Source organism: Rhinopithecus bieti, unplaced genomic scaffold, assembly GCF_001698545.2.
Source record: "Rhinopithecus bieti isolate Rb0 unplaced genomic scaffold, ASM169854v2 scaffold_42039, whole genome shotgun sequence".
Lineage (NCBI taxonomy): Eukaryota > Metazoa > Chordata > Mammalia > Primates > Cercopithecidae > Rhinopithecus > Rhinopithecus bieti.
In genome coordinates, this window is record NW_016818642.1 from 1,749,749 (window position 1) to 1,762,074 (window position 12,326).

Consider the following 12,326-nt stretch of genomic DNA (forward strand, 5'->3'; position numbering starts at 1 on the left):
TTCAGTTGTGGCTGCTCGCGAGAGTTTGAAGGAGGTCTTGGGCAGGGCTGCTCAGCGGCAGAATCATAATTTTTCTCGGCTCTTTGGCGCAGGTGGTGACTGGTAGTTTCCTAACATATACTGTACAGATAGCTTCTACCACGTTTCTCCCATATATAGAGATATACACAATAGGATATCCCTGTCTCATTAAAAGCTTTTCTGCTTTGTTTTTAAAAAGATCAAAGTAAAACTTTAGGCACAGTCTATTTTTTTCATGAAACAAGTGTTACCTCTTGTAATAACTCAATATCAATCCATCGTGATAATTTGTTGTCTACAGTAAAGGAGACATTCACACACTACTATGCTTTACATATGTAGACCCTTGTGTTTATACATATTGTGAGGCAGACGGAAATGAGCACTCGAGTACTCTTTGCTATAGAGACATGAGTTTTCCTAGAAGAGAGAAAGGGGTGGGAATCCTGCGCTGCGCGCGTGATATGCACAAGCCACATCGACGCATCATAGATATATATATTACTCGCAAGCCTTCTCTCTTTTGTATTAAAGAGACGCTTGTCAGCAAAGAAGTATAGTTTACACTAGAGAGAGGACAAATATATAGAATGAGAATCATTAATATATATATAGTTGCGAGACACACCCGCGACCAGGCCCACCCGCCCGGTCCAATGGGCTCCGCGCAAGATCTCTCTCGAGATCTCCTCTCTCGCGCAGATGAATTCCTACTCGATGCAAAATAGATACGTTGATTCCACTTAGAAAAGGGAAGCTCGCAGATAATAGGATCAGATGCCTTTAGTGGCAAGTCTAGCGGATAGAAGACATATGATAAGACTCTTCTGTGACAATAGAATAGTGTTAGGAAAAGTGCCTTTGCCCTGTGATTATTACTATGAGAGCAAACAGCAGCCTCATAAACCTTTTTAGTGCATAAAGAGAGCAGCATTGCACCAAGCAAAGTGCGCGAGGCGCGTCCGCCCTAGAGGCGGTTTTCTCCCATCTTAGTAAATAGAAACATACAATCGGGAGAGAGATGAGAGACATGAAGATGAATGTTCCATTTGCCCAGGGACAGGCAGAGAGACGAGATGCTTTTCAATCATACATCGATACGAGACCTCCGAGCCAAGAGGCCTTCTTTCCTTCTACACCTAGTCCTCTCAAATACATCACAGCGCGGACCTTACAGCACCGGGTGTGCACGGCTGGTGGACGATCAGTGTTCTTCTTCCCTTTCCACGAACACGAGGACCATGATTTTCGACTAATCACATAGGGACGAAACCTTGGACAAATACCTGGCTTTCCTAGGCAGAGGTCCCTGCCGACCTTTGGCAGTGTATGTGTCCCTGGGTACTTGAAATTAAGAGAATGGTGATGACTTTTCACAAGCATACTGCCTTCAGGCCCTTGTTTAACAAAACACACCCTGCATAGCCCCAAATCCTTTAAACCTTGAGTCACCACAGCACACGTCTCTTGCAAGGACAAGGTTGGGGGTAGGGTCACAGATTAATAGCATCTCAAATACAGAACAAAATGGAGTCTCTTATGTCTACTTCTTTCTATATAGACGCAGTAACAGTCTGATCTCGCTTTCTTTTCCCCACAATAATACTCCTCTCTTCACAGTATGACTGACTTTAAGATAAAGACTCTGATAACTGATATGGTAAAGTAGGTTAAGGGAAGAAAAGATAAGCATGTCTAGCTTCAAAAGGAGTGTCCTGAAGCCATGGAATGTTAGAGTTCAGAGGTGGCTGGCAAAACACGAAGCCTTGGGAAGCCTAGGACTGGTCTAGCCACCTTCCTCTAAGCCTTAGCTTGGATATAATTGTACCCTGATATTTCTCCCCTTTGACCTCTCTTGGGATTCCTCCAGTGATCTTGGAGTTTAGAGTTGATGTTTTCCATTTTGTTTTTGTTTCTGTAGCTTGGTATTTCTCTTGATGAAACAGTCAATGAAAAAGATCTGGACGATTTGTTGTGGATCTTTAGTTGTGAGTCATCGGCAGTAAGTAAAATAAAAGCATGCATTCCCCGTCATGGCTATTAGAGGTGGTAGCAAAGGTAGCTTTTCCCCTGAGTGTGAGGGAGAAGGGGCCCAAGTGTGACACTGGTAGCTTGTTAAAATTATTCCACTGACTGTCGCTTGCTGGTCACTGCTGACAGCTGGAGGTCACTGCTGTAGGGCTTCAGCCAGTATTATGCAGCCAGGCTAGTTGTAAAGATTGTTAATGGTGTTTCTTTCATTGAATGTGCTTCTAGGCTGGGTACGGTGGCTCACATCTGTAATCCTAGCACTTTGGGAGATCAAGGGGGGATGGATCACCTGAGGTCAGGAGTTCGAGACCAGCCTGACAAACATGGAGAAACCCTGTCTCTACTAAAAATACAAAATTATCCAGGCGTGGTGGTGCATACCTGTAATCCCAGCTACTCGGGAGGCTGAGGCGGGAGAATCACTTGAACCTGGGAGGTGGAGGTTGCAGGGAGCTGAGATTGCACCATTGCACTCTAGCCTGGGCAACAAGAGCAAAACTCCATCTCAGAAAAAAAAAGAAAAAAGAAAGAAACTGCCTCTAATATAAAGATGCAAGACATTGGTATCTTGGTTATGTCATTCATTGGAAAACTATGATCTTCATTTAATACATATTTATTGAGGACCCAATATGTGTCAGGTGCTATGCTAGGCCCTGAGGACACAGTGGTGAATTAGACATGCTTCTTGTCCTCATGGAGCTTACAGTTTATTAGGGATTCAGACAAGCTTAAGATTAGAATCCAGGTGGGTGATGTGTGAAGATGTTCTGGGAGCTCACAGGATGAGCTCCTTACCAACAAGATGAGCAGGAGTTATCTAGACCAAGATGGCACAATAGAGGGAAAGGAAGATGGGGTCCCAGTGTTCTAGACACTGGAGAAAGCAGTCACAAAGGCTGGGAGAGGGAGTACATGAAAGTTATAAGCAGTTCAGTGTAAGGAGTTGCTTTCTAAAATATGAAGAAGCAGGGACAAGCAAGAGAAGGGTTACTATTCCATGGGATGAGAGTGAAAGAGCAGACAGTAGCTACCTAGACCTATGGCAAGGTGTTAATCACGACAGCCTACACTGCCTGGTGTGTATTAATCACTAAGTAAATATGTGTTAAATGGATAGATGAAAGGAAGTAGAAAGACCTTGCAGAGTGCTGGGTGGTGCTGTCTTCTTATCTGTGCCCTCTTTGAGAGAGGGCTTCAAAGGGTTAAAACAGATAACATTCATAAATCATCAAAGAAGCATCACAGTGTTCTCTTTTAAAGCTCAATTAATAAACAGGACTGAGTGAGCTCCTTCTCTGTAGAATTCTGCACTACATTTAATCGGTGGTTAAATTTGGTTCATGCATTTCAGAAATGTTTCTGGAGCATCACTAAGGGGTCAAGAGGGCCATTGTTTTAGTTCATTTGCATTGGAGTACCTGAGGCTAAGTAATTTATAAATAAAAGAGGTTTATTTGGCTCATGGTTCTGCAGGGTGTGCTGTGCAAGAAGCATCTGTTTCTGGTGAGGGTTTCAGGAAGCTTCCTCTCGTGGAAGAAGGGGAAGGGGAGCAGGTGAAAGAAAAAGGAAAAGAGAGAGGAGGGAGGTGCCAGGCTCTTTTTAGCAATCATTTCTCATCAGTTCTCATGGGCACTAGTAGAGTGAGAACTCACTCATTATTGTGAAGACAGCACCAAGCCCATCTTCAACATTGGGGATCACATTTCACCCTGAGATCTGGAGGGGACAAGTATTCAATCTGTATTAGTCATATTACTAGCCTGGCAAGGAATGAGGATCAAGCCATGTATTAATTATATATTCTGGATATTCAACCCTTATCAGATATATGACTTACATATATTTTCTTCCATTCTGTGGGTAGTCTCTTAACTTTCTTGATAATGTTCCTTGATGTACACACATTTCAAATTTTATAGAAAGTCAATTTATCTAATTTTTTTGTATGTTTATTGTTTATTCCTTTGGTGTCAATTTAAGAAACCATTGCCAGATCCAAGGTCATGCAGATTAGCACCTGTATTTTCTTTTTTTTGAGTTGGAGTCCTGCTATATTGCCCAGGCTGGAGTGCAGCGGCTTGATCTCAGCTCATTGCAAGCTCCGCCTCTCAGGTTCACACCATTCTCCTACCTCAGCCTCCCAAGTAGCTGGGACTACAGGCGCCTGCCAACAAGCCCAGCTAATTTTTTTGTATTTTTAGTAAAGATGGGGTTTCACCATGTTAGCCAGGATGGTCTTGATCTCCTGACCTCATGATCTGCCTGCCTCGGCCTCCCAAAGTGCTAGGATTACAGGCGTGAGCCACCGCACCTGGCCTATTTTCTTCTAAGCTTCAGTAGTTTTAGCTTTTAAATTTACATCTTTGGCCAGGCACAGTGGCCCATGACTGTATTCCCAGCACTTTGGGAAGCCAAGGCAGGCAGATTGCTTGAGCCAGGAGTTCGTGACCAGCCTGGACAGCATGGTGAAGCCTTGTCTCTAGAAAAATACAAAAATCAGCCAGGTGTGGTGGCATGCACCTGTAGCCCCAGCTACTCAGGAGACTGAGGTAGGAGGATCGAGCCCAGTAGGGCCGAGGCTACAGTGAGTTGAGATTGTGCCACTGCACTCCAGCCTGGGTGCTAGAGCAAGACCCTGACTCAAAAAAAATAATAATAAGTAGATAAATGAGTACAATTATATATTTGATCCATTTTGAATGCTTTGTGGCCCAGCCACCCAGAAGCCTGGATGTCCACATGGGGCTCCAGGCACAGCTCTGGCCCTGTCATCTCTGTGTTTCTCCTTCAGGAACTGGTTGCTGAAAGCATGGGAGAGGAGTGTAGAGGTATTCCAGGGTCCATGTTCAAGAGGACCAGCCCGTTCCTCACCCATCAAGTGTTCAACAGGTTTGTGTGTCTTGTGTGACTTCTGCGTTTTGTGCTTTGGCAATCAGCTAGGGAGCTCGGCAGAGTGTTGCTGCTGACTTCGCCTGCTGTGGCCTGGTTATTGTGGCTCAGCCGTGGCTCACAAGTATCTCATCCTCGTAAGGATCCCGTTCCTGACTTGGGAAAAGCACACTTTGTTTCCTGGTGGCTCTGCTCCCTTGGCACAGTCAAGAAGCAGGGATGTGGGATGAATAATTGCCAGGCTGAAGTTCATTCCCAAGAGCCCTATATCCTCTTCTTCCCAACCTTCAACTCATACCCACAGTCAGCTTATTGTCCAAGGCATCCTCTGAGGTTTGTGGGGGTCTGTGCCCTTCTCTCTGAGTGTAGTTGACATATTATCCATGGCCAAAATTGATCTGCATTTTGAAGGTAGATTTTGGTGTGTCTTATATTTCAGGAGGATGTGCATGGACTCATATCTACTTTTGGGGCCCCTAATTCTATGTTTTGTGTTCACAGTTACCACTCTGAAACAAATATTGTCCGGTATATGAAGAAACTGGAAAATAAAGACATTTCCCTTGTTCACAGCATGATTCCACTGGTAGTTATTTGTGGCCTTTTTTCTCATTTCCAAGCTACCCCAATCCCACCTCTCTTGGTCCTACCTAATATGCTCCAAGAGCAACAAAGGGGTGGCCATGCTGGGAGAATGGAGGGTTGATTGATGGACTATAGAAAATCACTAATGTGATACATTTTGGATGTGCTTCTTAATTAAAGGGATCCTGCACCATGAAACTGAACAGTTCGTCTGAACTCGCAGTAAGTAGCTCACTTCTATAAGTGGATACTCAGCAAGGGGCAGTGTTCTGGCTTCCACCTAAGCCCAGAACTAGTGAAATCTACTGGGACTGTGATTCTGTGATTGAAGAACTATTTTAATAATTCTTCACCTTGCTATTCACCAATCTTGGGAGAATCCCTGTATTTCTCACTTCATCATTTAAATGTATGAGTAAACTTATTTTTTTAATACACTTTTTTTTTTTTTTTTTTTTTGAGGCGGTAGTCTCGCTCGTGTCTCCCAGGCTGGAGTTGGTTAGTGGCTGCTGATCTTGGTCTCACTGCAAGCCCGCCTCCCAGCGTTCCCCGCCATTCTTCCTGCCCCTCAGGGCCTCTTGCTGAGGTAGCTGGCGATACAGGGCCTGCCAACCTCGCGCCGTGCTAATTTTTTGTATTTTTAGTAGAGATGGGGTTTCACCGTGTTAGCTAGGATAGTCTCGATCTCCTGACCTTGGGTGATTCCGCCCACCTCGTGGCCTCCCAAAGTGCTTGGGATTACAAGCTGAAGCCACCTCACCTAGGCCTTTTTAAATAAAATTAAATAATATGGTATTTATGTCTCTTTGCTATCCTATCCCTCAACCGTCCCTCATCTCCGCTGTGAAATCCGGTGGTCATATTAAAAGCTTTTTGAAAAAAAATTGTTTGATAGTTGTTCTTTAGGAATCTCGAGGGGTACGAATTAAGGAACCTTAAGCGGCTTGCTGTTTCTAGGGATCCTTCCTGGTGAGTCAGACTAAGATAGGGGTTTCAGGTCAACAGAATGATTTGTGCAACGTTGCCGTTGTTGTTGGCAAGTATCTCTACTAGGCCAGATCCATTTTAGCCCAAGAGCCTTTTTTTTGTTCCTTTCATTTTGCTTAGCGTTTATGGTTCTGATGTGACAAATCATATCAGACAAAAGAAATCATTTTTATATCGTGATCAAGATTTCGCCTCTCCATTTTTTAAAAAAAATAGAAATCAGGGTCATGCTATGTTGGCCAGTCTGATCTCAGACTCCCTGGCCTCAAGCAGTCCTCCCACCTCGGCCTCCCAAAGTTCGGAATTATAGGTGTGAAACCACTGCGACTGGCCCTATCCCATTTACTTTTGTGTCTTGTTTCGTTGTTTCCACTTAGGCTGAAGAAAGAGAATATTATTATTGCTATGTTAAAAGAAGTTTGCTGCCAAGCATATTCTGAAGCAACCCATTGTGCTTTCATGGAAAGAAATCTATTTGGCGGGCTTTTTTTTCCCTGAAAAGCTAGCAAAACATTGCATTTTTGTATTAAGTTCCCTTTCTGCGGGCAACTATGTTCCCACTTTAAATGGAAGACAGTAATGGTACTTACCTTATAAGGTTGCTGGTGGAATTAAATAAAGTAACATATGTATAGCGCTTACCAACAATGCCTGGCACATTAGCTTTTCATCATTCATCATTATTATTTATAAAGTTATGATTGCTATGTATTATCATATGTATAATATGCGTTTTTGTTTTCTGTCTTTTTCAGGCCTATCACATGGAAAGATTTGCAAAACATCCACCCCTTTGTGCTCTGACCAAGCTTTCAAGGATTATCAGCAGCTTTTTCCGAGAGCTGAGAAGGATTTGTGTGAACTCACAGGTTATGATTTACCAGATCTGTTTTCCAGCCAAACAGGTAAGGGCGATTTCCTCTTTTTCTTGTTGTTTCAGCAACCTATGTTTTATAGCATACACCCCAAAACTTAAATGGCTTAGAAAAACAACTTGTTATTTATGTTATTCTATGGACTTTGCTAGACATGTTCCACTCCACTGGGGAGGGCGTCATGGCTAGGAGGTGCCACCATGTTCTCCCTCACATAGCTGGTGAGGGAGCTGTGGGCTGGGAGTTGCATTTGAGGATGGTCACTAGGGCCTTGGTTTTTCTCTCATATGGGCTCTCCTTGTAGTTCCTTGAGCTCCTTGTCACTTACAGCACAATGTCAGGGTTCAAAATGCGTGTTCCAGATGAGGCTATGCAGAAGCTGCGAATCTCTAATGGCCCAACCTCCTAAGTTACACTGCATTCCTTCCAGATTTATGTCTATCTTTAAAGCAAGTCACAGGGCGAGGCCCAGATTGAATCAGGGAGGGGCAACACCTGGGTGTAATGTTGGGAGATGTGGTCATTGTGGGCTGTCTTTGGTAAGCTAGCTTACTTACACCTGTCAGTGGACAGCAGCATAAGAAGAAGAATCAAGGCACACATGGCTGAAATTCCAACAAGTGTCTCAGTTTAGCAGGGCAGGAGAACCTTGGATTCCTGCTTTGTAATGTCCACTAACTTGAAAAGTTCCTGTCTCCTCTTTCAGCCTCAATTCTTTGTAAAGGAAAGGTACTTTGAAGAAGAACAGTGGATTTTAAAAGCAACAGCCTCCAGGCAAAATCTCCTGGACACTGAAAAGTACAAGATTCCAGGGCCCCACTCCAGACGTACTGATCCATAACCTCCAGGGGTTGAGACTAAGAATCTTTATTTTTATTTTTTTATTTATTTTTATTTGACACGGGTCTTGCTGTGTCGCCCAGGCTGGAGTGCAGTGGTGCGATCTCCTCACTGCAAGCTCCGCCTTTCCGGGTTCACGCCGTTCTCCCCTTCAGCCTCCGAAGTAGCTGGGACTACAGGCGCCCGCCACCACGGCCCGGGGGCTTTAGTTTTTTTTTTTTTTTTGTATTTTTAGTAGAGACGGGTTTCACATGTAGCCAGGGTCTTGATCTCCTGACCTCGTGATCCACCCGGCTTGGCCTCCCAAAGTGCTGGGATTACAGGGTTGAGCCACTGCGCCCGGCCCTTTATTTTATTTTAAATTTATTTTATTTTATTCATTTATTTATTTTTTGAGATGGGGTTTTGCTCTTGTTGCCCAGGTTGGAGTAAAATGGCATGATCTCGGCTCACCGCAACCTCTGCCTCCCGCATTCAAACGATTCTCCTGCCTCAGCCTCCCAAGTAGCTGGGATTACAGGCATGCGCCCCCACACCCAGCTAACTTTGCATTTTTGGTAGAAATGGGGTTTCTCCATGTTGGTCAGGCTGGTCTCTAACTCTTGACCTCAGGTGATGTGCCTGGCTTGGCCTCCCAAAGTGTTGGGATTACAGGCATGAGCCACCACGCCTGGCCTAGAATCTTTATTTTTAAGACAAAACCAAGTGATTCTAATACCCGGTCAATTTGGAATCCCCTGGATTTGTGGTCTTTCTGCCTTCATGATGATAGATGACAGATAGACAGATGATAGATTGATAGATACATAGATAGATGAATAATAGATGGGCAGGAAACATATTATCAGTGTGTGAGTTTCCATGTTAGAACATCTTCAGAAAATGAGTTATGGTATCTGCCCCTAGGTTCTCTACCTCCTACTGCTCAAAGTGTAGTTCTCTACCAGCAGCCTCAGAGTTGATTCCTCTGGGAGCTGGTTAGTAACACAAAATTTCTGTTTCAAGATGCCGTTCCTCCTGTTTTGTAACATAGACTACACAGCAAAGCCATGTACTTTGTAAAAACAATACACCCTATAAAATACAAACCCTTTGGGAAGAGGGTATGTAGCAATGAAAGGATACAGTGCTCTCAATTGTGTCTTAAAGTCTCACTTCATAAATAGGTAGGAGCTGATAGCATGAAAGTCAAGCTTTAGTATACCTTCGTTAGAACTTCATGACTCGTTTTTGTTTTGTTTTGTTTTAAGAGAGGAACCTCAGTGAATTCTTAACCTTGAGGCAATGATAGTTATTAAATGTTGAAAATTAAGAAATTTCGCCCTCTAGTGACGGAATATAATCACATCTTCACTGTCATTTTGGAGAGTGTTTTTTCAAGACTATTTTAATTCTGGTTATTAGCTCTTGCAGTAAATTGTGATTCCAGCCAGGCTCCCAGAAGACTGACCTAAGAATCAGGAAATTTGTCTTTTTAAAGCAGTGGTTTACAACCTTGGCTAGGAATTACATCCCATGGTGACTTTATAACATTCCTGATGCCCGTATCACAATCCCAGATTGAATCATAATCTCAGTGGAAAATGACTGGGGTGATGGAAGGGACCCAGGTGTGAGTATTTCTTTACAGTTCCCTACATGATTCCAACTTGCAGCCAAGGTTGAGAACTAGTGTCTCCGTTGCTTTTCCTTATACACCTGGTGTTCTTTCTTTGTCCTAATTTTTCTCATTTGTATGATGGACAGTGAGACTCCATACCCTATCCCAGTCTTGCAGAGGGCAAGAGATCTTTATCACAATGTCATTCCTGGTAATGATGTCTTCTCCGGTTCCTAAGATTCCCAGCTATAACATCCATTCCCAAGAGCTGATTTGAGCATGGCAGGGGCTTTGCATAAGGTTTAGGCTTAGATGAAGGAATGAAGGATGTCTCTGGTCATCAGCAGAAGCTGCTGTGACAGATGGGAAAATGCCTTATTCTTTGTTGAGAAAGTACAAGGGCCATTCTTCTAGTGAGTAAAAGCAATTTGGTGTCTTAATTTGCAGAAAAAAAAGAAGGGATACACCACCTATTCCATATATAAGTGATTTCTTTTTGACCGTGTTTCAACTCCTATTTTGGCTTATTTGTGCTAATCGCTGCACAAGTGGATGACAAGTTCCTTGTCTTATAATTATTCTGTGTCTACAACAGGGCTTATATGTTGGCTAGTTTGTCATGATGTACTGCTGGCTGGAGTCCAGTGAAGTCTAGGGGACCTATATGCACTTCACGTTTTTTGTAAGAAGAAACACAGGCTTCTTCACTACTCTGCACAGAGTAAGACTTTCTAATACCATGTCAGCCACTGACGTTATACTCAAAATAGCAGGCGCAGTCACAGGTATCATCAAGGAACCATTTCCTGGTAATTTCATTTATACCTGACTAATTAGAGTCAGTCAGTGTGTCTGTAGAGTTCTGTAGTCACAAAAAGTTTTGGATTTGAATGTTTCCTTTCCTTTTCATTATTGTGCGATATTTCAGATGTAAGCATGATGTACTTTTAGGAGGTGGCCTTACTAGTATTTCACAACTCTAAAGTATTTTTTATTGTGGTAAAATATACATAACACAAAATTTACTGTTTCAAGTATTTTTAAGTGTACAGAGGCATTAAGTATATTCACATTGTTGTGCAACCATCACCATTATCCATCTGAGAGCTTTTTAATTTTCTCAAATTCAAGCTCAGAACCTGTTAAACAGTAACTCTTCATTTCCTCTTTCCCCTTTTACCTGGCCCCTGGCGGCCACCATTCTACTTTCTGGCTCCATGAATTTGACTACTTTAGGAATCTCATATAACTGGATCATACAATATTTGTCCTTTTTTGTCTGGCTTATTTTAGCATAATGTCTTCAAGGTTCATCAATGTTGTGGCGTGTGTCAGAGTTTACTTCCTTTTTTCTTTTTTTCAGATAGGGTCTCATTCTTTTGCCCAGGCTGGAGTGCAGTAGCAGGATCTTGGCTCACTGCAACCTTGGCCTCCCAGGCTCAAGCGATCTTCCTGCCTCACTTAGCTTCCTCCCACTTAGCTGGGACTACCGGCACGCACCATTATGACTGGCTATTTTTAAACATTTTTGTAGAGACAGGGGACTCGCTATGTTGCCCAGGCTGGTCTGGAACTCCTGACCTGAAGTGATCCTCCTGCCTTGGCCTCCCAAAGTCCTGGGATTACAAGCATGATCTCCTGCGCCTGGCCTACTTCCTTTTAAGGCGGAATATTTCATTGCATATATATAGCACATTTTGTTTATCCATTTATCCATCGAGGGACACTAGGGTTGTTCCATCCTTTCGGCTGTAGTGAATAATGCCACTTTACATTGATGTGCAAGTATCTAGTTGAGGCCCTGCTTTCTGCTTTTGTTTTGGTGTATATCCAGAAGTGGAGTTGCTGGATATAGGGCAATTGTATGTTTAATTTTTTGAGGAATAGCCATTCCCACCAGCAGTGCACAAAGGTTCTGATTTCTCCATATCCCCCACCAACATTTGTTATTTTCTGTTTCTTCAAGTAATAGCAATTGTGAGAGGTGTAAAGTGGTATCTCATTGTGGTTTTGATGGCCATTTCCCCAATGATCAGCGATGTTGAGCATCTTTTCATATGCTTACCATGCATTTGTACATCTTCTGCGGAGAAATGTGTATTCAAGTCCTTTGCCCTTTTAAAAATTGGGTTTCTTAGGAGATTTGTTGTTGAGTTATAGCAGTTCTTTGTATCTTTTTTTTTTTGAGATGGAGTCCCGCTCTGTTGCCCAGGCTGAAGCACAGTGGCACCATCTCGGCTCACTGGAACCTCCACCTCCCAGGTTCAAGCAATTCCCGTGCCTCAGCCTCCCGAGTAGGGACTACAGGCGCCTACCCCCATGGCCAGCGAATTTTTTTGTATTTTTAGTAGAGACAGGGTTTTGCCATGTTGGCCATGCTGGTCTCAAACTCCTGATCTCAGGTGGTCCGCCCATCTCATCCTCCCAAAGTGCCGGGATTACAGGTGTGAGACACCGTGCCTGGCTTTTTTGTTTTTGTTTTTGTTGAGACGGAG

General features: G+C 43.4%; 1 protein-coding gene across 1 annotated transcript in view; it reads left to right on the top strand.

The window, feature by feature from the left end:
• Positions 1 to 7,320, top strand: part of GLDC (glycine decarboxylase) — a 67,570-nt gene extending 60,250 nt beyond the window's left edge. Inside the window, 5 exon segments of the mRNA XM_017857352.1 lie at positions 1,943 to 2,023; positions 4,847 to 4,944; positions 5,446 to 5,530; positions 5,710 to 5,751; positions 7,273 to 7,320. Of these exon segments, the coding sequence (XP_017712841.1) occupies positions 1,943 to 2,023; positions 4,847 to 4,944; positions 5,446 to 5,530; positions 5,710 to 5,751; positions 7,273 to 7,320 (354 nt within the window).
• Positions 7,321 to 12,326: the final 5,006 nt, after the last annotated feature.